Source organism: Canis aureus, chromosome 2, assembly GCF_053574225.1.
Source record: "Canis aureus isolate CA01 chromosome 2, VMU_Caureus_v.1.0, whole genome shotgun sequence".
Taxonomy (NCBI): Eukaryota; Metazoa; Chordata; class Mammalia; order Carnivora; family Canidae; genus Canis; species Canis aureus.
Window position 1 is genome coordinate 41,582,480 of NC_135612.1, and position 27,872 is coordinate 41,610,351.

General features: G+C 43.1%; 1 protein-coding gene and 1 long non-coding RNA gene across 3 annotated transcripts in view; one reads left to right on the forward strand and one right to left on the reverse strand.

Moving 5' to 3' along the window:
- Positions 1-27,872, forward strand: part of ADAMTS17 (ADAM metallopeptidase with thrombospondin type 1 motif 17) — a 330,972-nt gene that overhangs the window by 156,144 nt on the left and 146,956 nt on the right. Inside the window, exons 9-10 of the mRNA XM_077869670.1 lie at positions 9,909-10,049; positions 11,860-12,010. Of these exons, the coding sequence (XP_077725796.1) occupies positions 9,909-10,049; positions 11,860-12,010 (292 nt within the window). The remainder of the gene's footprint in view (positions 1-9,908; positions 10,050-11,859; positions 12,011-27,872) is intronic.
- Positions 3,887-26,476, reverse strand: LOC144296555 (uncharacterized). 2 transcript variants are annotated; one of them, XR_013363649.1, is made up of 4 exons: positions 26,330-26,476; positions 10,641-10,852; positions 5,281-5,370; positions 3,887-4,438 (listed from the first exon to the last, which is right to left on the reverse strand). It is a non-coding gene; the product is annotated as an uncharacterized LOC144296555 (long non-coding RNA). The 2 variants fall into 2 exon arrangements; XR_013363650.1 differs by lacking the exon at positions 5,281-5,370.

Here is a 27,872-nt window from a genome sequence, read left to right on the forward strand (position 1 = left end):
CTCGACATCTGTAAGGTAGGATGTATCAGCCCGGGATTTGTGTCTTCGGAAGGTTTTAGCTGTCCTTCCACCTCCTGTCCTACTATAGTATCTGCAGCCCCACTAATTACTCTTTAGACCAAGAAGCAGAAAGCATAGGCTTCTCATTCTCACCCAATCTTTCAGTTCCCTTTCGCAAAGTCAGTGCTGTGATAGGGATAGCACTCTGTACCAGCAGTCTTTCCTCAGCAGGACCTTGGGAACACATTGCTCAAAAGAGAAAACACTTCGTACTCTTCAACTCTCCTGTTATGTTCTTGCTTGCTAAGCTGGTCACGTGGTCATCTTGTAGAGCCACCCTGGAACCAAAGTTGGTCAACCAAACCAAACCAGGGCTGGTTTCCCCATCATTGCAGAGCCCCTTTGGCAGACTGGGAAAAGTGAGTGGAGCTGAGACCCACTTACACTGCATCAGCCTGCATGCTTGGAACCTGTCCTGATGCTGGCAGTCCAGAGACCTAGAGGGTCCTTGGCTTCACACAGGATGGAAATCAAACATGAGCTAGCGGGAAATAAGAGCAGAGTTTACTGAAGATATAGATGGAGCATCTGGGAGACTCAGAAAAGAAAGCATCATGAGTCTTTGGGGTCCGGAGGTTTTTATTGACAATGGTGTGGTCTAAAGTCCCCTCAGGCATCCAGGAACCAGTTAGAATAAAGACCTAGGTTTTATTCCTTGGAAATAGGGGTCTTGGTATTGAGATGTTCCCATGCCCCACGCATGCCTCCATCAAATACAGCCAAGCAAGGGAGGGCCCACCACATATTTGAAGAGATAAGAGTCCCAGTGAACCATCATGCAATTTGGGAGGCTGGGGGCACATCCCAGGGAGCTCAGCCTTGTTGATGCTGCTGGCATCTGCATGGGCTCCTGGCTTTTTGGGCCTCAGGTCACCCAGGCCCTTGGCTGGGGACACTTCCACATTCTAGGCCCAGAGCCTGCAGGGATGACAGCTCTAGGGCCAGGATGGTACTCACTGTATCTGTGGTTATTTTTAGAAGAGCTCACCTCCTTTGTAGTCTTCTTTTGAAATAAAAATACTGTTTTTTCCAATAAGTTTTCTCCTTCTAAAAAGCTAAAGAGAACCTCACAGAACTTGCAGTAGTAGAATTATCTCCTTTGTTATTCCTTATTATAGCTCATTATTCCCTTTTTCAGTTAGCAAAGGCACATTACCTTATGTCACTCTTTGACAAAATTGGTTTGACACCAAGAATGTCCCAGATTTAATTGCACAGATGAGGCATACTTCTTTCTGTTGGAGATTATATTTGCTCTTCAGGCAGCTTATTGTCTAAATCAATTTAGGCTGATGTTCTTTCATTTTCTTGGCTGCTGTGTAAATAAAGCCTTCAGAGAGGTTCTTCTGTGGTTCTTCTAATACATTATACTTCAGCCCTGGGATTTGGAGGGCTTTTTATAGATGGCACCATCAGTACAACCATCAGCAGGCAGAAAAACTGGGAATAAATTAAGGTCATACAAAAAGTCACTCTGAGATAACATGTGAAAGTTTCCCTTCTCTAAATGTCCATGGCTTTTAGCTCCTGGTGTCTATACCTGGCCACTCATTCTTCTTCAGGTATGTCATCGAGTTCTCTTATTTCCTCCAGAATCTGTAAGTCTGTAAGTAGTTTGTGGATATGGATATACTCTTATCCCACTGTGACGACACCCACAGCTCCTAGCACAATGGTGATATACAAATTAGTCCAATCTCATTATTGCCTACACAGTATGGTCCAGCCGTGTTGCACTTAGCCACAGCTGGATCTTTAAATTTATCTCAATTAAAAAAATTTTTTAGATAAGTCGCCTAATATTTATTTTTTTATTTTTATTTTTATTTAAAGATTTTATTTATTTATCATGAGAGACACAGAGAGGGAGGGAGAGACACAGGCAGAGGGAGAAGCAGGCTCCATGCAGGGAGCCCGATGTGGGACTCAGTCCTGGAACTCCAGGATCATGCCCTGGGCCAAAGGCAGATGCTCAACCAGTGAACCACCCAAGCATCCTTCAACTAAAAGTTAATAAGAAAGGAACTTGAGTTCCTTAGTCACACTAGCACATTTTAAGCCCTCAGTACTGACTTGTGGTCAGTGGCTGCCATATTGGACAACACACATAGAGATTTTTCCTTCATCACAGAAAGTTTTATTGGACAGCATGGGTCACACTTGTTGATGTATCTGTGATCCCCTACAGACTGTGGACTTTCTGCAAGTTGGACTGTGCATACCACCCATTGCTGTATGACTAGTGCCCTGAAAATGCCTGGTACAAGGTCACGTTCAATCAGCCCTGACAGAAAGAGTGAATAGCAACTCTACCTTAAATTGTGTTCAGCCTTCCTGGATTGAGAATCATGAAATGATTACATCTTGAACTGGAAAACATTTCATAGTTATCTGCTCAAGCCCCTCACTTCCCAGCTAGGAAAACAGGCCTGGGATGGTTGGAGCCTTGTGTCCAGTCCCCAAACGGATTGGGGACAAATCTTTAAACCAACCATCACCTCTTTCTCCTTGGACCATCACTCTGTCCACTGTGTCAGACTGGCTTAGTGTTTACTTTGAAACGGCAGTGAGGAAATCCTCTGCAAGGGATTATTTAGAAGAAAATGTCCTTAAGTTGATCAAGTTTACCTGCCTATGAGCAATCTAGAGCAGATGTATTCAGTGTGCATGAATTAATAGAATTCCCATTAGACTTGGCACCAGGGTATAGGTGCCCATATGGTAACTAATATTTTACATTGTTTTGGAAGTCTGTCAGATTTCTTAAGGCAAGAAGTGTGGTATAAACATTGAAAGGGAAGAGTCAGAGTGGTTGTTATCTGCACATGGTAAGAGAATCATCTGACAACCTATTCCAACCACTGTGTTCAAATTGGTACAGATCACAAGACCCATACATATACAAGAATCCATGGTTTCCCTGTACGCAGATCAGTTACAGAACAATAAAAAGCAGATCTCATTCACCACATTACACATCTACCAAAGATGTGCAATACCCAAGAATGGTGCAAATAAGAAATATAAGACCTTTTTATGCAAAATAAAAGTTTGCCAGAGGTCATTCAAGAAAGCCTGGAAAGATAAACAGGTGCCTGTGTCCCAGGCTGGCAAGACTCAAAACTTCAATGATTCTAGAAATCAGGTTATTCAGTGCAGTCCCAAGCTAAAAGGGCTTTGTGTGGAACTCAACAAGCCAAAACACATATGGGAGTAAAGTTCTTAAAATACCCAAAGATAATCCTGGAAAAAAAAAAAAAGACTAAGGAGAAGAAGGAAGGAGAATTGACTCCTTGTTAGAGGCAGAGTTTTTTCTTAACACTCTACAGCCTTTCCAGCTGAATCAGTGCTGTCACCTCTAGAGCAGTCCCCTTGGGAAGCTAGATCCTTATTCCATCAATGTACCTACCATTCTAAACTTCTTTGGAATATGTACCTGGAATCTCCTTCACACTTTTCCCTCCTCTTTTATAGAATGTCTTCTCAGGTCAGAAGTCAACATAATTTTGCAGATATTTTTTAGGGAGGTAAAATTTTCAAGCACCATTTGATTGTTAAGTCTGTGGAAGTAGTGACATGCATGTTTGCTTGCATCAGTTCTGAATGCACTCAGAGACTGCTTTAAGCAGCAAGGACACTGTGTAGAGAAGGCTATGAACCTCCCAAGGAGGTGCCACTCATGTGATCATGTTGGGGACCATCCTTTCATGGAATTGCCTTATGTTAATGAGGCAGAGGAAGGACACCACATGTAGCCCTGCTCTGTGTGCTACTTGGCTGCCATATGGACCTAGATGTTCATGTGCACATTTATTTAATGGCCATTTATTGAGCCCTTCTGTGTGCCCTGCCCTGTTCTAAGAGCTGCTGGAGCAGGGAAGGGTGGCCCATTTTAGGATGTCAGGACCATGTTTGTCAGGGGTGGGCAGGACCAGAGGCACCTGGGCTGGTGAGCCAGTAGGAGTTATCAGAGCCAGGAAACAGGTTTTCACAAAGATGACAACAGTTTCAGCCCTACAGGCCTGTGTGCCTCGAGCCTTTACCAACCTCCACTGCTGGATGTGCAGGGAGACATGCAAGAGCATGACCTGTGTGTTCAAACCTAGATCTGCTACTAGGAGATGAAAAGAAACAAGATGCTGTGCCATGAGCCCCCATCTTCATCCTCTTCCTACAAAGGGCAACATATGGCATTGACCAGTGGTCATCAGCAATCATCCTTCACAGACATCCTGGGGGAGTCTGCAGTCATGGGATGACTGCCTGCCGAGAGCAGTTGGGCTTCTGAGGCTCCCGCAAAGCTGCTGTTGAGGGGTCCCACACTTGTAGTCCCTGTGCCACATCTTGCAGAACAGACCCATTCTCTTCAGCGAGCTCACTGCAAAAGAAAAATGGGACATAAAGGCATTTAATAGGGTAGCAACTTTTCCATTCACCGCGAGCCCACCTTCCCTTGGCATGGCATCTCCCCACTTCCCTCACTAACTTTGCAGCTCTCTGAGGGCACCTGGGCTTGCTGTTGGGGGGCTACTGCCTTCCCTCAGGCACGTGTGTGTGTTTTCCCACCCTACTTCCATTCCTTTAGAAATGTGCTCCTTAATGCCCATCACCTATTTCACCCATCCTTACCCACCTCCTCTCCAGCAACCCTCAGTTTGTTCTCTGTAGTTAAGAGTCTGTTTCTTGGTTTGTCTCTCTTTTCTCTTTTTGTTTGTTTTGTTTCTTAAATTCCACATATGAGTGAAATCATATGGTATTTGTCTTTCTCTGAATGACTTATTTCACTTAGCATTATACTCTCTAGCTCCCACCATGTTTCTGCAGATAGCAAGATTTCATTCTTTTTGTGGCTGAATAACATTCCATTTATTTGCCACATCTTCTTTATCCATTCACTGTCAACAGACACTTGGGCTGCTTCCATATCTTGGCTGTTGTAAATAATGCTGTTATAAACACAGGGGTACATGTATTTCTTTGAATTTTATCATCTCTTTGTTTACATATTTTCATTAAAACAATAAAAAAAAATTGGAAGCCATATGGAGATTAAAGCCAGCTGCAGTTTGTGTACATGTCTAAGCAGAGGGGAGTCTGTGGGGGAAGGTGCTGGAAGGGGTGAAGCCTCATCATTGAGTAGCACGGGTGCCTGCTCTGGTCCACCTGGCCTGGAAAGGTGGTCTCAGGAAAAAGAGACTGGCCAGCCGTGAGGAGTCTAACCTGGTGTATGGCTTCCAACAAATCACATTCGTTTTACAGCCCCCAAAGGGACTCATCAAGGATGGAGGAAGTGTTTGCCTCATCTGGAAGCTGTAAAAATACAAGTGAAAATACTCAGGCCAAATGATAGCACAGTAATGCCACAGCACTTTGTACAGTGAGATTCTTTAACAAGAATAAAAGGTGAAAATATCAACATTACCTCTAAAAATCACTTTTCAAAAGTGCCACTTCAGGCACTGGACACCAAGTCCATCACATCCAATCTTTCTACCACTATGGGAACCGGCAACCTTTTCTTCAAGCATCAGATGAAATTTAAACTTTACCTGTCAAGACTCCATACCTCATGCCCATGTTGTATGAAAAATGGGCACCATTTTTTGTGAAACAGCAGAATCACCCTCTGTATGATGCTGTGGTCACAGGGAGGCCCTGAGACTCCTGGGAGGAGGGCAGATACACAGCTCTGTCACACTCTCTTAGGGCATGCATGCTCTTACACACACAAGCATACATGCTCAGGTCCTGGAATGAGGGGTACCATTACCCAGGCTATGTTCCTTCTCTCTTTTCTTTTCTTTGTCTCTCTTTACCTCTCTTAATTGAATTTTTGTTAAATAAATTTTTTAGCAGTTAATTGAATTGTTAAATGAAAAGTTAAAAGCCTATATGATATGAATCTTTGGTATGAATAAACACATACGCACGCACGTGCACACATACACAATCCCAGGCAAGAGTGAGGAGAGGACAGAGCTGACTCTTCTATCTGACATCAAAATCTATTATTGTAGAAATTCAAGAATGTGAGTGTTTTTGTTACTTTAGTACTCTTGCTAGTGAAGAGAGACGGTTTATACTATAGATGTCTTATCCACTTTCACCTACTATGATGTAATCTACTACAGCAAAGTGTAGTACCAGTGCTGTATGGATCATTATTCACCACTGGTGATTCAGAATTATGTGATATTTTAGGATTATTTATACCATGATGATCCTGCATGTGTAGGAGGTAACACTGAATCTGTAGAGACCCCAGATCTACTCTGGTGGTTGCATTGCTACTGAATCCCTGAAGGCTGGTAGGCTCATTTCCTTGAGCAAAAATAAAAACAAAGACTTCTCTGGGGTGAGAGGATTTTGATGTTATTGTTGCCTTCTGTTTTGTTCCCCATAATGGAGTTATGGATGATTATGACAATTTAACCTGCATAAGCCAGTGCAAACCGTTACCCCTAGTGACTTTCAGCACTTGTAGGTGACATTTCTGAGTAGCTGGAGATTGAAGGCATGGTATGGTTCTTGGCAAAGAAACACTGACAGTTGAGAATTTTCCTCCTACTATAAAGCTGGTGTTTTGGTTATTATCATGTAGAGTAATAGTAACAATACAAATCTGCCTATCATTTCCTAGAAACTGCCATGAGCCCTCCCTGTTACTGTAGCATCAGTGAGCTGAAAAGGGACTGTCAGTGTGCTCATAGGGCTATTAGGTTAGGGCCTGGCCTGGCTGAGGACCCCTTCAGTGGAGAGGCTACATCACAGGAGCCATTTCCCTAGGTTTCCAGGCAAAACTACTTTGAGGAGAGGTAGGATCTGATTACATACCCGAAGTCAAAACCCCAAAGCTTCTGAGAAACAGACAGGTAGGCTCAAAGCCAGGTAAAACCAAAGCTTTCAAAATGGTATATATATCAAGTCTAAAACACCCAGCCCTCTCCATGGTTTTCAGAATTTGGGGTGAAGCTAGGAGGGGTTGAACATTGTAGGGATTCTCTTAGAATTTCCTGCATGGTATATATTGGCTTTCCTAAAGCAAATACAGAAGCAGTGTGTTATTTGTTTTAAGATAAAATAAACTCAAGCCATTAAGTGGTTATTGTGTCTGATAAATCTGGGTCACATGTGATGTGAAGCCTGTCTATGTCCTTAACCCCACTGTTATTTAAAGTTAGAGTTACTGTGTATGCTTAATGCTACTCTTTTTTTTTTTAAATATAATGTTGCCAGGAGTAATAGATGCCCCGGAACATAAACCTAAAACAACATACATTTCTCAGTCCAGTAATCCCGAAATTAATCTAAAAATAGCCTAAACAGTAGTTTATATAAACCTCAAATATCAAGACTCCCAGCCCAATGCTAGTTCATCAAACTGTAAATTTATGAGGTACTTAGTTAGCATTTGAGCATTTTAAACCAGATCAAGCATGATCTGTGTTAGACACAGGCTGCAGAAATCCAAGAATCCCACTCTTGGCTGATCTTGCTGACTGGAACATTCCTTGGGGAAGTCCTTTTCTGGGGCCAGCATAGTGAAACACTAACATAACATACCGTGCAGGCATACAGTTGTGGACGGCATAGTCAGCTTTTCTGAGCACTGTTTAAAACACAGTTTTGTCTCCTGAGAGACCAGGCCCTCTGGCCAGCAGAGTCTGGCAGTGCGAGCAAAGGAGTCTCTTTCATTTTACAACCAACTTGACCACCGGAGAAAACTTAGAAGCAGTCACAAACGAAACATTCCTCCATATGTGGTGAGGCCACTCTGCCAGGGCTTGGAGCTCCTCCAATTGTGGTTTCCCAAACAACATCCTTGTTGTTTGAAAAAACCCATCTGGTGGCCACTCTCTCTCTCTCAAGAGATCCCAGCCCAGGATGATGAGAACTGGCTTATGAAAGTGCAAAGCTAGAAGAACAACAGACTCATGGGTGGGTTCTCTGTTGGATTGGGTTCTCCAGGGTTGACAACAAAGCAGTTTCATCTGGTCCGCGTGCTATGCTTACGCCTTGTCATTGAAGATGGGATGAAGTCACGTTCTTCATGAGACATCTTATTTCTGTAACCGTTACACATTTAGCAGAGGTCACTGAAATCTATCAGCATTTTCAGAAGATCTAGACTGGGTGACAGGCACTGAGGGGGGCACTTGATGAGATGAGCACCGGGTGTTATATGTTGGCAAATCGAACTCCAATAAAAAAATACAAAAAAAAAAAAAAAGAAAGAAAAAGAAAACTCCATCACTGGTTTTATTTAAAGATATCAAATCAAATCCAAAATAAAATTTCAGATGACTTTTAACATCCTCTGCTAAATGAATTTGAAAAACCAGCTAGTGCCTTTAAAAGTTAACAGAAAACAAAGAGATAATAGTTGGACAGGCAAATGGATGGCTATAGATAGCTGTAGGTATGGATAGATAATAAGGCAAAAAAAAAAAAGAAAACCTAAAAAATTGAGTAGTGGCACTGAAAAATAGGATTCATTCAGCAAAGTACCATTAGAAATAGATCTAAATTATTCCTCTTGGTCAGACTTATCTGACAATCTCTTCGTTTCACTTGAATTGGATGGATTTCTTGGCAGGAAGGCAAGACTGAATCTAACCAGAACAAGCCGTCATCACTGCAGTAGACTTATCACCCCTGTAATGGATCTGGATTCTCCGATGTTGTGATGCTTTCGCCAGTATTAAATAGAGAATTCATTCAATAAACACTCAGAGTACCCACTCTGTGCTGGTCACTGTTAGAGAAGCTGGGATAGAAAGCCACCCTGACGGAATCTGGGGAGTTGGAAGAGCCTTTGGGAAATGCAGAGGGAGGGCATTATTCAGGGTAAAGTCTAGTAGAGGGGTCCAGGCCATGGGAAAATGTGGCCATCAACACATAGGTGTGCTTTCTTCTGACAGGATAGTAGTTAGTCAGTTGACCAACTGACCAAAAAAATTGGTACAAGTGAGGAAACAAAGAAATTATACTTCAGTGCCTTAAATATTTTATTTTAGCTTAAGCCATGAAAATGTTAATTTTTTCATCAATTTCACGGCAAAGGTGAAAGCTTTTTCTTTGAGAACGCGTGTCTACCGACTGGATGTGCACATCACATGCCTCACACAAGCCACAACTATAATGAAATGAGTCAGAATTCCGGTTTCTTTTTCTTTTTTCTTTCTTAGATGGAGTAGGACATAAAAGACCCTTGCCCATAGGGCAGCAAAACATTTCAATCATTAACATGGACATATTTTAGTATCGAAAAACAAGTGTAATTATCAGAAACTTGCCGTTTAAGACCTATAATATCTGAACCTATAATATCACAGTTAATTCTATATTAATCCATGTTCGGGTGCCATCTGCCTGCACTCTCCTTGTTCCCAGGGAGCATGAGGAGGGAGTTCTATCACTGTGGGGCAGCCGGGGCAGTGAGGGGTCATGGGCTAGGAACAGCTGCGCCAGAAGCAGAGCCCCCCAGTGTTCTGAACACAGGTGTGCAGTTGTGGGTTCTGGGGAGCTTCCCTCCTGCAGCAGCTATATAATTCTATATTAACTGTGATATTATAGGTTCATTTATTCATTTATTTAACAAATGCTGTGGTATTCCATTTGCTCTATCAGTCTTCATGCATGAAGTAAGGAAACCATCGCTCTGTTTCTCTATAAGCTCATGGCTTTTGGTCTGCTCTGTTGAGAGTAGCCAAGTACAGGGCATCAGCCTGTGTTACTCTTGGTCTTTCAGATTTGACTTAAGTTAGCATTGTATGCTGGAACCTGGAACTGGAGATGAAAGCCTGTAGCATAAGTGTCCCTCTCTCCTCTTACTTTCCCTCGGGCAGCTTGGGGATGAACCATGACGATGACCACTCATCCTGTGCCGGCAGATCCCACATCATGTCAGGAGAGTGGGTAAAGGGCCGGAATCCCAGTGACCTCTCTTGGTCCTCCTGCAGTCGTGATGACCTTGAAAACTTCCTCAAGTAAGTCCTTGAATCATTCTGTACAATCACTACAATAGAAGGTACTTCCAGAAAGCACAACAATTAGAGTCTTAGCAAGTGTGGGAAGGAGAAATGAATCTCTTAGAACTCTGAGCTGGCCTAAAGAGGTACAGAACCTCCCATATCTGGCTCAATTTCCTCCCAAGTGTGTGTCTCGTATGATGCTGGGCACCCAGCTGCTATTCATAAATGCTTTGTTGATTGACTGAATGTCAACACAGTGACTGTGACTTGAAAAGAACCCTACTTCATTTCTCCCAGGTATTTTGACCCTGAATGGATACTCCCTTAGCAGCATCCCTTGGGTGCTACAGAAAAAGACATTTCCTTAGTGCTGAGGCTATTTCCCTTGATGGAGAGCACATTTTCTGGGGAGCAGGGCTTCCTCACCTCCCTCACATGTGGGGATAGGCTCTATCTCACTCATTTCTTTGCAGAATGTATCTGTACCATTCCACTTGCAGTTTTTACAGAAGAACTGGCTATCTGATTTTGGGCCTTTGTCAAACAAAGTCTTAGCTCATGTACTGGGAGGGTCCCTTAGTGTCAAGACCTCAGGGATAAACTTACAGATTTGATGCGCAGATCCAGATCACCTCATTACTTAGTCGGATTCATCTGTCCACTCCATGGAGATGAAAGGGACTCAAGTGAGTCTTCCCTGCCTACAGAGCTTTGCAAGCTCAGTAACACATTAAAGCACCTAGTGAATTCGGGATGGAGCAGCCAAAGGCGTCACTCTGCCTGCTGTCCTCATCCTGGGTCTTCTTTCATTACATCTCCTGTGGGTGGGGAAATAAGGTGGTACACAAGTCTTAAAAATGGGCTTGTTAGTTTTAATATAATCTATTTCCTCCTGAGTACTTATTATCACAGAACCTTAATGAAATGTTGTAAGCCACTTGACATTTTTCATTTTTCCTAGAAGGGTCAATGAAACAAAGGAGGGTATTTTCATTTGCTCATTTACATGTTGCTGATCCCATGCCTTTGTTAAAGTGTTGTGTGGGTCTGAGTCTGGGAGAGCTGGGCCAGCGTCAGCCTGAGTGTACTTGTATGTAATTCTTTTCTTCAAGAATTTTGGCAAGAGGCTGGGTTTCCTTTCCACTACCATCTACCTTGTTTGGGGAATTGAGAAGTCAAAGCATTCAAGTATATAACCTCATAATGGAGCCATAGCCTCACAGCTCCCCCAGTTTAGTTTCTCAGAGCTGTTCACAACATCTGTGGACATTTCTACCCTGGTTGCAATCCTGATGTCTTTTGCAGATTGTGCCACCAGCCAGCTTTCAGGGATGGAACACATATACCAGTCAGTGACCACAGCCTGCCACAGGCCCTCCAAGTGAATCTGCAGAGTTGGAAATAAACACTTTGTTTTTATTTGAGATAAAACAAAAACAATCCTAACTTCTATTTTTTTCTTCACTCTTAGTAATTTTGCTCAAAGGCATATTCTAAGAAAATACCATAGGAATCTATTTCAAAAGCATTTTCATCCAAGAAAGCTCAACCTTGAGAAAAGTACATTAGCCTCATGGGTGTTATTCTCAGGCCCTTTCCTAGTTGCTAAACTCCCAGTGCCTTTGCAGTAAAGATCTGCATTCAGTCAGGTAGAAAAAGAGCAAAAAGAGAGAGAGGAAAAAAAGCACAATCTACATATCCAATGCCTGAGTCATCTTCCATAGGTAATTTGGAGATGCATCCTTCTTGCCTTCTCTTGACTGACAGAACAAACACCTGAGCAGTACGTACACTTGCAAGTCAACTTGCCTCTTGGCCGTTTCAGGTCGAAAGTCAGCACCTGTTTGCTGGTCACAGACCCCCGGAGCCAGCACGTGGTGCGTCTCCCTCACAAGCTACCGGGCATGCACTACAGTGCCAACGAGCAGTGCCAGATCCTGTTTGGCACCAACGCCACCTTCTGCAGAAACATGGAGGTAAGCAGCCACCGGAGGACTGACACAGGAAGGAGCATCTGGCTTCTGTTGGAGGATACAGCTATCCATATGCCACATACAAACATACACACACATACGTGCATGCACATTTTCACTTACGTTGGCCTACATATACATACACCCTCACAGGCAGTTGCACAGGTGCACGCATAGAGAGCCTCACACATAAACATACACACTTCCTCACACACAGGCAGCTTTATAGGGGCACACTTCAGAGTCCCTACCAACAAGAAGAACCTAATGTTTTGTTTTAATCCAAAGGCATTTCTTTTTTCTTTCTTTCTTCTTTCATAGCCTAATGGCGTAACATGAAAAATTTAGGACACTAGGGAAAAGAAAATTCACCCATCCTCCTTGGAAGTGATGTGATGTCACCCGATATTAAACCCTGGGTAGCTATGGAAAGCAGCAAAAAGCCGTGAAGTGTTGGAAAGTGTCAGGTCAAGAACATCTAATAAATAATAAATTGGCTATTTGATAGTAGCATCAATAACCCTGTTAAGATGTTACCATTCAGTGAGCAATGCTCATGTGTTTTGTCCTTTGTTACCTAATGTGTGAGTCAGATTAGCCCTTACCACAGGCTCTCTGGATTGCTCTCCCCAGTGTACAGATGGTAACACCAAGCATCAGAGGTTATGCAGTCATCCAAAATGGCTTGGTTAGTAGAAAGTAGAGCAAGGATTTGTCTCAGGTCTGTTTACCCACAGAGCACACACTTTCTCACTATGCTGTAGACAGCAAGCTGTGGCCTGGCCACCCCTGGGGATGGAGGTGCCAAGATGGATGTGCCAGGACCTGGGGCAGTGCCATCTCCATGCCATGGCCCAGGGGAAGGCCAGAGCAGCCTGTGTTCTAGCTGGCAGTTGGCTCAGGTAGGGGAGCAGAGCCAGAAGGACAGAAGCAGGAGAACTAGGTGGGGTGGGGACATGTAGGACTCAGGAGACACCCAGTGGAAGGGCTGTCCTGGTGTTGGAGCTCAGGATGGCATCGAGTCCCAGGGAGGGAGCCTGGAGGGCTGGACAGGTTCCCAGAGCAAGAACCCAGGGCAAGACCAACTCCAAGACAGACACACCAGGGACTATGCCTCCAGAATGAGACCCCAGGGTCACAGGCAGCAGAACAAGTCAGCCTGGAGCCCATAAGGCAGGATGCTGCCCCTCAAGGGCTTCCTGGCTCTGTGGGAGTTGGTTCAGGAAATCAGGGCGAGTCCTCAGGTAGAGCATTGCTTGCCCTTGTTTGGGGTGCAGAAGAGGGTTGCACCTCAAAACCAGTCTAGCACCTCCTGCCAGCTGTTTCTCCAAAGGGCAGTTGTTCACAGCCTTGTCCTGAATCCTCTTCCATCCCCCTGCGGAGGTGCCAGGAAGGGTCCTTTCCAGACCTTGGTAATGGAGAGCCATCTCCCACCTTACACCCCAATGCCTCGAACCTGGAAGGTACAAGGACATCTCTATGGGGAAATGCAGTGAGCTCCAGGATGAAATCATCTCTGGCAGTCTGCCACTGGCGTCTGGTGCTCACCATTGGCCTTGACCATTAACACTCTTCTTCATATACCACGTGCTAGCCAGGAAGCACCTTGTTTGCCTGTCCCAGCTTCAGTCCTTAAAAGTACCTGATGGCCCAGAGTCATCAGAAAGGGCAGCTTTCAGAGGCTCCTCTGATGATGTGGTGACAGCACAAAATCCATGTGGATGGAACCCCAGGAGAGGACCCTGAGCATTCAGGAAGAGTAGAGATGCCCTGGGCAGCCAGGGTGGAGAAAAGGGAGGTGCTCAGCTGAGTCACAGGGCACAGAGCAGCCACTCAGCTCACTGTGGGGGTCTCCTCAGGGTTGGTGGGATGTTGCAGGCCAGGCTGCACTAGCCCAACCAGGGGCAAGATGGACAGAGGGCAGGGGTGTGTGTGTGTGGAGGGGAAGCTGGGCAGAGATTGCCTCCCTCCTGAGAACTGCAGTCATATTTGCCTCTTAGGACCCAGGCAATTGTATACCAGTTGGGCAAGGAGGAGGGATAAGAGGAAGGAGATATCTATACTGGGAGCTCATGATTTCCCAGGCAGAGGGAGTGCTTAGGAAGGGTCAACTTTCCATGTACTGGCACAGAAACCCTGGCTATAATTGTCGAGGCAGAGGCTTTGAACCACATTTAACAGATGAGAAGACAAAAGCTGAGAGAGTTTAGGTAATATGCCAAGGTCACCCAGTCAGGAAGAGGGGTGGGCTGCAGACTAAACCCAGGTGTGTGTATAACCGAGGGAGAAAAGAAATGCCATGTATAGTCATTTAAAGACAAACCCCAAAAGGGAGGAAGGTGACCTGGTATTTCATTTTCCTTTGCTAGCATCATTTGGTTCAAAGAACATGGTGAAATGTCAACAAGCACTGATCAGCTTAGCTATGTGATTTTTTCTTTTGCCCTAGAAGCTTAAGATACAAGTATATAAAGTGAGATCTTCTCATTTTGTGAGTTACAGGAAAGCTGAGAATGAATTGCCATAGCTCACCAGAACCACAAAATATATCTTCCCCCTTGCCTTTTCTTTGAGAGTACTTCAGTACTAAATAAAATGAAATGGACGTTTTTCTCCCCAGTACCTAGCCAGAGTGAAGAAGCACCTGTCAGCACATCTGACTAGATGACCTGCAGCCTCAGGGAACTGGCAGAAATTTTCGGCTTGCGTGGCGAGGGTGCTTCCTTCATTGTAAATCTCACAGTCAGATGGTGGTAACTTCACTCAGGAGAAAAATGTCCTGCTAACCCACAAGAGGCACTGCTGGAAGGGAGAGGCAGAGGCCAGCTGGGGACAAGATCTTTTGCGAGTGCTGCCCTAGGCCTGGAACACACCATAGGACTCAAAGCCAAACTATGCAGCACACCGCTCTGGGATTCTTTTTGTTTTGATTAATTTATTAGAGAGAGAGAGAGAGATAGCAAACAGGGGGAGAGGGAGAGAGAGTCTTAAGCAGAGCTGAGCACGGAGCCCAACCCAGGGCTTGATCCCACGACCCTGAGATCATGACCTGAGCCAAAATCAAGAGTCAGACACTTCATCAACTAAGCCCACAGACGCCCCCCAACTAAGGGATTCTAAGCCTTGTTTTATCATCTGTTTACTCATGTTATACATTTATGGGTCTATGTTTCAGCTGGTGTTCAGTATAGCAGAAGAGCAAGAGTGTTGTTTCTTTCTTATTCCCTGTAACACTGACTTTCTGGTGTGGGTATGAGCCGCTTCTCCTCTTACTTGTCCTCACTTCATTCGGCATCCCCTTCACTCACTCTGTTCCAGTTAAATTGCCTTCCTGCTCTTTCTTGAACTGGCAAGGCATGCTATTGGCAGGAATACAACACACTCTGCTTCATGCTGCCTGCATCCTCTCCCTGGACACTCTTCCTTCACTTGTCCCTGTGACTAGGTGCCTCATCTTTTTTTGAGTCTGGGGGGCTTTGTTTTTTCAGAGGTAACCTTCTTAAGGAGGCCTACCCTGACCATGCTATTTCAAATTTTAATTTGTATTCCCCGAAAATCAAACTCCAATTAAAAATATATATATAACAAAAAAAATTTTAAATAAAATAAAATTTTAATTTGGTAAGGGGTGCCTGGGTGGCTTAGCTGGTTAAGTGTGTGACTCTTGATTTTGGCTCGGGTCATGATCTCGGGGTCATGAGTTCCAGCCAACATACATATAAGACTCCATCAAATTTTTTGCAGGGATCTATTCCTTCCTGTGCCTTCTTCCCAAGGGAAGAAATTGTTCAAAGCAGCACAGTAGATCTGGTGGTGAGTGACTGTAGGCTGGTTCTGATGACCATCTCTGTGTGTCTCTATGCTGTGCATTAGTGCCATCATTGAAATCCAAGGCTCCTGGTGAGTCACTACACATAAGGTGCTGAGAACTGAGTCTGTCACAGCATCAGCACTGAGGTATTTGAGCTGATATTTGTGCTATTATTACTTTTCTGGAAAACACTGACTCCCATCCAGTGGAAAACAGAACTAATCTGTCTGTGTACATCTGTAGGATCAGCATTTCTCTGTATTGAACTCAGGATCATGAAAAAATTAAGCATTATGTAAAACCTATACTTTTCTGGCAGCCAGAGACATCCAGAACCAATCATAAAGGTCTTTTAATCCAATGCCAAACTGATCTTTATAACCATTACTATTCTTTAATTCCCTTGAGGATTGAGTTGGATCTCATATAATGAAATGACCACAGTCCCAATTTTGCCTTTAATTTCTTATTCTGACTTCTGCCTTTGGCCAAGATGAAGTAACAGGGACCAGATTTACCTTCGCACCTGCAACTAAGCAACTAAGAAATCAAATGAACTATATAAAATAGTGATTTTTCATGACATTGGGCATCCAACAAGAAAGAATTGTGATCCTTGAGAGATGTCAAGGACATAAGGTGAGCCCTCTGATTATCCTGGCTTACTTCCTAGACAGTCTCCAGGCTGTGGCACAGAGAGGGAGAACAGAGAAGAAACAAGTCTTCTTGAGTTGAGGAAGTGGAACTGGAAGCACAGAGAAGCCAAGGAAGTTAGAGTTCACAGAGAGAGGTACCACAGAATAAAAAGCTTTTTAAAGAACCTCAGAAATGTGCACAAGAGCTCCATGAATCTTTAGCTTAGTACTCAGTAACGTACATGTGAGAAGACTACCCAAGACCATCTGAAAATATTAGAGGAAACAATCTCTGGAACTCATGTGAAGTGCACAGAAGAGTGTTGCATCAGTAGTGTGGCAAAATTAGCCTTATCCTGGATGTTGGTCTAGTGCCACCTAATAAAGTTTAAAAGCAAAATCTGAAAGGATCAAACTCTTGCCCTGTGACTTAACCAGGTCCTAGAAGAAAGCTCAAAAATATTTGTAGAGATAGAAAACCATCCAACACTTAATAAAATAAAACTCACAATGTCTAGCATCAAATAAAAAATTACCAGGCCTTCAAAGGAGCCGAAAAGTACATCCATAATGAGGAGAAAAATCAATCAATCAAAACTAACCGAGAAAGACACAAAAGATAGAATTAACAGACAAGGGCTTTAAAACAGTAATTGTAACCATTGTCCAGGTTCAAGAAGGTAGCAGAAAGAGTGAACATGTTAAGTAGAGATATGGAAGACATAAAACAGATGCCAAGGAAACCTCTAGAAGTGAAAACTATACTATCTGAAGTGAAAAAGACCCTATTGCTAGGAAATGAGAGATTGCAGAAGTGATCAGTGAACTTGAACACAAAGTGATTAAAATTATCCAAAATGAAACATGAGAAAAAGGACAGATAAGAAAAAGAAGACAGTATCAGTGAGCTATGGGTCTTCAGGTGGCCTAAGATGTATATGCAGATGATACCCCAGAAGGAAATGAGAGAGAGCAAGGACAGAAATATTTGAAGAAATACTGGCTAAAAAAAATTCCAAGCTTGATGAAAATGATACACCCACACATCCAAGAAGGTATGACCCTCAAGCACAAGAAACATAAACAAGAAATCTAGACCAATGCTTATCATGATCCATTTGCTTAAAAATAATGATAAAGAGAAAATCTTAAAATGGCCAGAGTAGAAGTTATGAACACATAAACAAAGGTAAAAAAGATGGAAAAGAGTTTGATCCTTTCAGATATCTCTCATTTGAAACAATGCAAGCCTAAAGATGGTAGAGCAGCATCTTTAAAGTACTGAGGGAAAAAAAGCCTGTGACCTTAGAAATCAACCCCCAGCAAAAATCTCTTTGAAAAATTAAGGTGAAATGGAGATTTTCTGTTTTTCAAAAGCTAAAAATATTCATCGCTGGCCAACCCATACTGTAAGAAATATTAACAGAAATCTTTCATGCAGAAAGATAATTATAGTAGATGGCAATATCAATTTACACAAAGAAATGAAGGGCCCTGGAAGTTGTGACTACATGGGTGAATATATGATATACTTAAATATACTCAAATATCTTTAAAAGATCATTGATTGATTAAACAACTGTCTTAAAGAAAAAAATAAGAATACAGTCATGGTCGATGCCCATGTCCTAATCCCCAGAACCTGTGAGCTTTACCTTAGATGGTTTAAAGGGACTTCTCAGATTTTATTCCATTAAGGATCTTGAGATGGGGATATTTCCTGGATTATCTGGATGGGCCTGATATAATCAGAAGAGTCCTTACTGAGAGGAGGGCAGGAGATCAGAGTAGGTAGTAGGAGACATGACAGCAGAAGGAAGAGGTGGGAATCATGCAAGGAGGTGGCCATCAGCTAAGGAGAGCAAGGCAGCCTCTAGGAGCTGGAAAATTCAGGGAAATAGACTCTCCCCTCGGAGCCTCCAGAAGGAACCAGCCCTGTGAAAACCTTGATTTAAGCCCATTGAGACTGATTTTGGATTTTCAATCTCCAGAACTGTATGATGAGAAATTGGCGTTCTCACGAGCCACTAAATTTACAGCAATGTTTGTAAGAGAAGCAGTAGGAAACACTAGTAGCTTTGCCATGGGAAACCAGTACAGTAATGTAGAGTTTATGACATTCATAAAAGTAAAACACATGATATTCACATAGAGGCCAGAACAGGAGGAAGGGTCAGATTCTATTGTAAGGTTTTTTGCACTATATACTAGATAGAATAATTGCACAGAAAGAAACTATAAATCAACCAATAACTAATACAACAAAGTTATAGCTAATAAGCCAACAAATGAAACAAAATGTGAGCATATATTACTGTGACCCCTTAAGCATATTAGAACTAGGTTATGTAAAGGTGGGTTGTAAGTGCACGTTTCATGTTAGTCATTTATACTCCATTCTGCTAAGAAAATGGTGCAGTTGACATTAGGGCTTCTGCATGGGGAGTCTCCATGTGGCCCTTGTGTGCATCCCATTTCTCCAGCTGTCCAGTTCTTTATAAAATCACTCCCATGACATCATGACCTGTTAAGGATCTCCAGTTATTTCAGAGGGGACTGTGATGCAGAATTCTCAGTAAAATTCTCCAAATCACATGAGGCCCCCTTTAATAGGCAAAAAAGTTACTACTTTCTAGATACAGTGAAAAGAAAAACACTCCTAGCCAGGAATTTTAGGGGAATGAATATCACAAAGCCATTACAACTCCAAAAATCTGGAGGAACCTCTTCTTTTACAAACCACACTCACATATGACAGTTGGGAACACTGTCCATGTTTTCAGGTTCAGGCTCCCCCAAAGCTTGTTGATGGTGAGAACTTCACTGGCAAGCCCCTCAGCTGGCATGCCTTTGCAGAGCAGTAGGGGGATAGGTTGGAAAAGTACCTAAACATCAGTGAGGCAAGTGGGGTGTGTGTGTGTATGTTTTAGAAATTTCTAGAACTTTAAACCTATCACACACAAAAAAACAATAAAACGTAACAGAGGTTGGACACCGCCAAAGGAAGAAAACCACAAAATACACCAGTGTTGAGGAGTTGAACATTTTCTTATTCTTTTTCTGAAATACAGACCCATAAAAATAAGAAGAAAAGAAACTGGGGAGATTATATTTTGAGAAAAATACTAACCACCATGACTACCGGTGAGAAGAATTTTCATTTTGCTTCTGCCTTTTATGAGGAACAAAAGCTTATCCCTGGCAGAATGTAGAGGCCTATCGTCTCAGAGGATTGTATTTTTCATAGACACATCTTTATTATTGTACAGAAGCAGGGGTTCTGAACCAGGATCTGCAGAGATAGATTTCAGAGGTTTTGTGAACAAGGATAATGAAAGTTTATTTTTCTCCAATCTGTAACTGACATGAGTACAGTTGACCCTTGAACAACACAGTTTGAGTTGTATGAATCTACTTCTACATGGATTTTTTTATATATATAAATACAGTACAGTACTATAAATGTATTTTCTCTCTTTTTTTTTAAGATTCTATTTTATTTGAGAGAGAGAGAGAATGAACCGGAGAGGAAAGGCAGCAGGAGAAGGAGAAGCAGGCTCCCCACTGAGCAGGGAACCTGACGCAGGGCTCGATCTAAGAACCCTGAGATCATGATCTGAGCCGAAGGCAGATGCTTAACCAACTGAGCCACCCAGGCGCCTTTGAGTGTGTTTTCTCTTATGATTTTCTTAACATTTTCTTTTACCTAAACTAAATTTTTTGTAAGAATACAGTATATAATACAGGTAACATACAAAATATGTGCTAATCAACTGCTTATGTTATTGGGAATGCCTCCAATCAGCAGTAGGTGATTGGCAATCAGGTTTTTGGGGAGCCAAGAGTTACATGTGGATTTTCAATGGTGTCGGGGGTCAGCAGTCATACATCTGTGTTGTTCAAGGGTCAACTGTATTTCCTTCACCCATGGATGTTGGCAGTAAGCCACAACCGTCTTAGCAGCACCCATGACTGTCGGGATTAAGACGCCCAGATAGTTCATACTGCGTGACAGTTGTAGCTGCTATCTCAAATTATCATTTAGACTCACTACTACTTTAAAATTACAGTGGTTAGGGGTGCCTGAGTGGCTCCATCGATTAAGCATTTGACTCCTGATTTCCGCTCAGGTCATGATCTCAGGGTCATGAGGTCGAGCCCCAGATTGGGCTCCCTGCCCAGTCAAGAGTCCGTCTGTCCCTCTCCCTTTGCTATTCCCCCTACTTGTTCTCTTGTCTGTCTGTCTCTCTCTCTCTCTCAAATAGATAAATAATCTTGAAATTACAGTGGTTATTAGACCCAGAGCCAGATGTTCTCAGGTAATATGTTGACCAAAAAACACATGGGTCACTGTGTTACAAGTTGGTATTTATTTTTGTATTTTGGATGATACTTAAATTTAATTGTTTCCTTAGCAATATTATGAATTTTATAATTATGCATTGACAAATATTATTCTGCAAAGGTGTTTACAGGCTTTAGACAGATTTTAAATACAGAACCTCCTTCTGACTGGGACTTTGTGTATGTTCTTTGACACAATTCATAGGCATTTTAAGATCAATCAAAATTATAAGCCATTTCCTCATTCAAAGGCATAGGGTAAATGACTTTGGAAAAACAGTTGCTTTGGGAGCAGCCTAGCCTCAAATACTAACCAGATTTCTTGCCTTCTTAAAGATTTGCATACAAGAGAACCAAGAAAAATTAAAATACAGTCCATTTTCATGTCTAGGGCTCTGGAGATCCCCACACCATCACCATTACATCTTTCATGTCTGTCTGCAAAATGCTGGTATTGTAAGGCTCAAAGCTGTCTATGGAAATATGAACTACCAAAAAAAATTGGCATCAATAGTTGGCATTTCTTGCAGCAATTATTGGCAAATATAGCTGTCTCCTCTTTTAGCCAATGGTAATGTGATGTTTTTAATTCAATAAAGCATTTAAGAAAGTCCAAACATAAAAGTTATAAACACTGGATGGTAAATATTTATTACAAAGGGGAAATGAACTTTACGCAATTAGCTCAATCCATCTTCTTTATGATTACAAGTTCCTCCTGTCTCAGGAAAGTCACTGGAAAGCATAGTCACTATTTAATAAGACTTTAAAGCTATTGGGGCTCAGCTATCCTGCTGAGTGAAGCAAGGGGTAAGAAAGCCCAAGGTGTAGGTATCGCCAACTGAAAGGAAGAATGTGACATTGCTCCTGGAGACCAGAGCGGGAAGTGGGGAGTTAGGACAATGTTCTGACAATGACCACAACCTCCTAAAGCCCCCACCCTTTTCCAGCATGAAAGATATATATCCGTCCCTGCTCATCACCCTGGCTCCTGGAGATTCTGAGTTGAAAGTTGCTATGTAATGACCACTTATCCCTTAACCCTACAGCCTTCTTGGCAACACATTCCACCATGGTTGCCCTGAAAGTCATGACCACCCCACCTGGAAAGGAAGTTAGTGTAGGAAGTGATGAACACCAGCCTTATAATTGACCAGAGCAAGAGTGTGCCTATACATCATGGCATTTGCAATGGACGGAGATGGGCCTATCGTGCTTGCTTGCTTGCTTGCTTGCCTTTTTTTTTTTTTTTTTTTTTTTTTGAGTATCAAGCACAAAAGCTGTAGGCCAGCTGTTTCAGGAAGGCGAGAGTGTCTGGAATGATAATAGGCATTTAAGGGTCTTATGCCTTCTTTCTACCTGTTGTTTGCTCTTCCTATTTAGTTCTCTCAGCTTTTCAGTACAGTGTGGAGGTGCTGTTCATATCACATAGTGTTTAAGAAGGTAGTCTCCCAAGTCAGACACCCAGGGTCATGTCTTGCCTCTGCCTCATGAGTGAACTACACAGCCTCTTCTGCCTCAGCTTTCCAATCTGCAAAATGGGAAAAATGCCTCTACTTACATATTACATAGGGTTATTCTGATGACTGAGTAACACATGAGTTAGAGTACTTAGCATGTAACATGCACTCAGTAAAGGTTAGCTGGTACCATTTTTTTTCCATCCTGGAGCCAGTGGCAGAGAGGACACTGTTTAGCTGACAGTCTTGTTGGCTGGTCCTTCTCCACATCCTTCCTTATGCTGTTCTTGACATTCCTTCTGCTACCCTGGGAGCACCAGGAATTAATGTGAAGTGTCCAGTAGCTCTGTCTTGGCACAGCCCCAGTCCCCGGGATGCAAAGGCTCTTTGCAAACTTTCCCAAATCCCACAGAGATTCTCACAGGCATCTTGATGGCTAGAGATCCCTGTGGGGTCCAGGAAGCTCAGGGCATCAGAATTCCACCTGGAACTATAGGTTCTTTCTCTCTGATGTTGGTCACTTCTCAACTGAGTGGGTCATTAGAAGCTCCTCCCAAGGATATCAGAAGTTTTAATGCCCTCCTTCAGATCTTTGGCCTTTGAGTCTCTAGAAGACAGCTTTCTTGGGGGATCTCGCACTCAGTGGGGCTTGGGAACTGCCTATCTAAATGAAACCTGCCCCTTTAATGCTGCGTACCTGGCCAGAGTGGATGGCTGGCCCAAGCCACAGCCTCTCCCTGCCCCTCTCAGACAGACAGGGCCACGCGGTAGGATGTTGGGTTGGGTGCCAGGTTGAAAGCTCTCCTGCTTGCCTTAGTCTCAGTCTCCTGCCCAGCATCTGCAGCCTCTCTCAAAACTGTTGGGCTTTGGCAGCAGATGGCCTCAATTTTCCAGAAGTGTTTGGAAGTTTACAGTAGACTGCCTCCTCAGAGAGCTCTCCAGACTTTGCAAGTTGTGTGTTATCTGCCATTTCTTATCCCTGATCCCTTCCCCTTGCCAGCAGATGCCCGAGGACCCTGGCCCTGCCTTCACCCAGCAGCCTCCCCCATTCCCCCCCACCCAAAGTGGCCCCAGCCAGGTAACCATCTCTGCAACCTATAGGACATGGAAGGACTCAGGACTCAGGGAGCCTTCCAGAAGTGGGGCTGGCATGCCAGCCGGGGGGAAGGCTTCAAACTGCAGTAGTACTTGTGGAAAATTTAGATTAGTAACCTTTTCATCCAGCTCTTATTTTATCTCCCTTTTGGCTTGTGTTATCAGCAACACATTTCTGAGGGTTTTTACATAACCATCGCCTTCAGTACGCTTTGAGACAGAGCTGTTCTCCAAATACTTCATGGGTGCCCAGTAAGGGAGAGAATCAAAACAACCTTCCCAGCACTTAAAACGGTCACCAGACACCACCAGTTGAAGAAAAATGGTAAAGCTTTGAATGCATGAACAGTGCTGTCTTAGGAGGAACTCAGACCTTGCCTGTGTTTTCACAGTATGCCAGGAAGGAAGCTTGGCATTGGCTTATTTGTCACGCAGCTGCTGGAGACACTCTGCTACAAAATGTAGTTGATACGACTTTTGCCAAACCTTGAATGTAGCCAGTGAGGCAACAGATGCTAAAACAAGACAGCTGTTTCATTTTCCTTGTTCTTTGCCCCAGACCAGTAGCTTTCCACTGCTGCTGGTTTGGTTTGGTGTGTGTGGTTTTTTTTTTTTTGTTTTTTTTTTTTCTGGTTTTGGGTTTTTTTACTTTCCCATCTGACTCTATTAAAGTTTTTTTTTTCCTGTAAAACTTGATACTTTCACCATTTAACAAAAAGTTAAAATCCAGGATGGGATAAAATATTACCTGTACATTACAAACATGATTCTCCTTTATTCCTCTTATCCAGGAGTTGGTCTCAAGCTGAGCATCCTAGTTTCCAATGTTGGCCAGGAGTTGGGGGAGCCAGTACACCCCCAACCCCACCCCTGATGCGGCTTAAGTGGCTGTACATTTCAGTTGAGCCAAGATTATGTTGCCCAGCAGTGCTTGCAAACAGAACATTGCAGGCAGAGGGCCCAAACCATTCCATTCCACTGCAAATATGAAACAGTGATGAACACTCGTGCCTGGTTGATGCAGAGGATGTGAGATTGTAGGGGGAGGAAGTAGAAGAGGAAATTGGGACCCATCAAGAACTGTATTATAACCAGTGGATAAGAGTGTCTTTTCTAGGGTCAGGAAAGGTCCCAGCTCTGCAGCTTGGGTAGGTCACTGCAAAGTGTGATGAGTGATTATTTCTGTCTCCTAAGATTGACATGAGTGGTAATGAGATAATTCTGATAAAGTACTTAGCCTGATGCCTGAGCTTAGTAAATGCTTAGAGTAGATCAGCTTTTCCCTCATGCTATCAAAGCAGTGCATGGCCTCACTCGTGAATGTATTCGTTCATCCATTCATTTGCATATTCAGCAAGGCCTTTTTGGTGGGTACCATTTGCTTCCAGGCATGTGCCAACTAATGAGAGGAGGAGGTGATGAAAGACCGCCCATGCCCCCTAGGAGTTCAGGATGGAGGGGAGCCAAAGGGGTAGCAGGTAAGACACATGGCACTGTCACTTGGCAGGACCAGTTGGTGTGGAGTGCTCTTAGAACCCTAATGGGTTCTTCCTGGTGAGAATGGAGAAAAGAAGGAAAGCTTTTACAAAGTCCTGGATTTGGCCTTGTAGAATATGGAGGATGATTTCGTGACTCTGTTGATTTTTTCAGTTCTGGTTCCTTCCCTAGACTGAGCTCTCTGATGACAGGCAGCAGGTCATGCTCATTGTTCACTTTACTTCTCCCGTGTGGTGCAGCCCAGCCTGCAGGGAGGGGGTCCTGGAGACCGGGCAGGGCAAGCTCACCTGGGAGAAGCCACAGCCTGGGTAGGGGTGCAGAGGATCCATGGGATATGGATAGTCAGGTGCACTTAGTACATGGGTGCGTGGAGGCAGCAGGGAGAGGGGAGGTCCTATGTCATAGGGGTTTTAAGTGAGTCCTGAAGAGAACAATGGATGGGTTAAGTTGGTATCTGTGTTTCCAAAGAGATTCTGCAGATATATTGAACATGAGGAAGACTGCAGTCAAGACAGCCTGCAGGAAATGATTGCATTTGTCCAGAGGAAGAGGACTTGAATGAGGCAGTGGTTTTGAGGATGAAAAAAGAATTCATTCCAGAAAAGCCAAAATGCCATTTTTACATTTATCTGACAGATACTTTGTAAATATGCATTGCAGGCGCTAAGTAATGATAGCAAAGACCATCTCTACCACAGATGCTTGGCTCTTGGTGTGACTTTTCAGAATCAGTTTGTTTTCTGAGTAAGCAGTGTATGCACAAGGTGTGAAATGCAAAATATCACTATTTGCATACTTTTTCATATGAATATGAGCACCCTGCCACGCTGTTGTAGATCTCGCTTTTTTTTTCTCTTAACTATATTTTAGAGTTGTTCAATACCTGTGTAAATAAGAGTTGCCCCCATCCTCTTTTTTTATTTAAATACAGATGGTGTTATTTTTTAACTTTTCCTTTCGAGGTAGCTTTCGATTTAAAGAAGGGTTATAGCGACTCCTGGGTGGGCTCAGCAACTGAGCTTCTGCCTTTGGCTCAGGGCATGATCCTGGAGTCCCAGGATTGAGTCCCGCATGGGGCTGTCTGCATGGAGCCTGTTTCTCCTCCCTCTGCCTATGTCCCTGCCTCTCTCTGTGTGTGTCTCATGAATAAATAAATAAAATCTTTAAAAAAAAAATTTTTTTGTACATAAACAGTACAGAAAGTATATACCTTCCCCCCACTCCCCAGCTTCCCTCTGTGTCAGCATCTTACAGAATCCTAGAACCATGATCAAATCAGGATATGAATCCTGGTACAATACTATTCATTAAAGTACATGCTGAGGTCACTGGTTTTCCTGCCAATATCCCTTTTCTGTTCTGGGATCCTGCTTTGCATTTAGTTAGTCCCATCTCCTTGGTCTCCTCCCATCTGCTCCTTGTCTTTCATGACCTTATCCCTTGAACAGTACCACTAAGTTATTTTGTGATCTGGCTTTACCTGAGATTTCTCATGATCAGATTGAGGTTGTTAATGATCGAGAAGGAGACCACATTACATCCTGTTACAGTGGTGCCTCCTATCCGCAGTTTTGCTTTCTGTGGTTTCAGTTACTCACGGTCAACTGTGGCATGTGGTCAGGTCAGGTGTAGCCCATCCCTATGTCACAATGCCTACATCATCAAGTGATGATATACTTCATCAGGTGATATAGGCATTTTATTATCTTATGTCATCACAAGAAGGGTGAAGACAAAAAAAAAAAAAAGTGAATACAATAAGATACTTTGAGAGAGACCACACTCACAAAACTTTTATTACGCTCTATTGTTATACTTGTTCTGTTTTGTAATTGGTCTTCATCTCTTAGTGTGCCTAACTTATTTCCTTTTATGATTTTATTTACTCATGAGAGACACAGAGAGAGAAGCAGAGACATAGGCAGAGGGAGAAGCAGGCTCCCCACAGGGAGCAAATGCAGGACTCGATCCCAGGACCCCAGGATCATGACCTGAGCCAAAGGCAGATGCTGAACCACTGAGTCACCCAGGTGGCCTAGTGTGCCTAATTCATAAATCAAACTCTGCCATAAATATGTACGTATGGGAAATAACAGTATATATAGGGTTCAGTACTGTCCATGGTTTCAGACATCCACTGGGAGTCTTAGAACATATCCCCTGTGGATAAATGGGGACTGCGGTCCTGGTGATATTAACCTTGGTCACCCAGCTAAGGTGTCTCGGAGGATTCTCTACCATAACTTTTTTTTTTTTTAACTTCAAATTCAATTTAATTAGCATATAGCATATTATTAGTTTCACAGATGGAATTTAGTGATTCATCAGTTGCACATAACCACTCAGTGTTCTTCACACCACATGCCCTCCTTAATGCTTATCACCCAGTTACCCCCTACCCACTCCCACTTCCCCTCCAGCAACCCTCAGTTTGTTTCCTAGAGTTAGAAGCTCTTATATCCACTGTAACTTACTATTTTTCTTTTTATCATTATTGTTGAGTTGATCTATAGCAAAGTTTCCTGACCTCAGTACTATTGATATCTGAGGGCAAATAATTCTTTGCTGCAGGACTATCTTATGCACTATAGGATATTTAGCAACATCATTAGCCTCTGCCCACTCTAAGTCTGGGGCATCCCCTAGTTGTGACAACCAAAAAATGTCTTCACACATTGTCAAATATCTTGTAGGAGGGCAAAATCACCCCTAATTGAGAACCATTAGTCTACAAGATAAATACCTAGAAGTGGACAAAAAGTCACTTTTGCATGTATGTGATTTTTGGAATTTTATTCACCTGTATAGAGCACAACATGAAACAGAAAAGTTCAAATCCTAAGTGTACAGTTATACTTATTTTTTATAAACAACACATCAGTAGACCCTGCACATGAAGAAATATAGCATTTCTGCAATTCCAGAAGCTTCCCTAAAGCCCTCTTCCATTCACTAACCCCCAGCAATAATCACTTTCTTTCTGAACCCACAGATTAATTTTACCTGTCTTTGAACTTGAGATG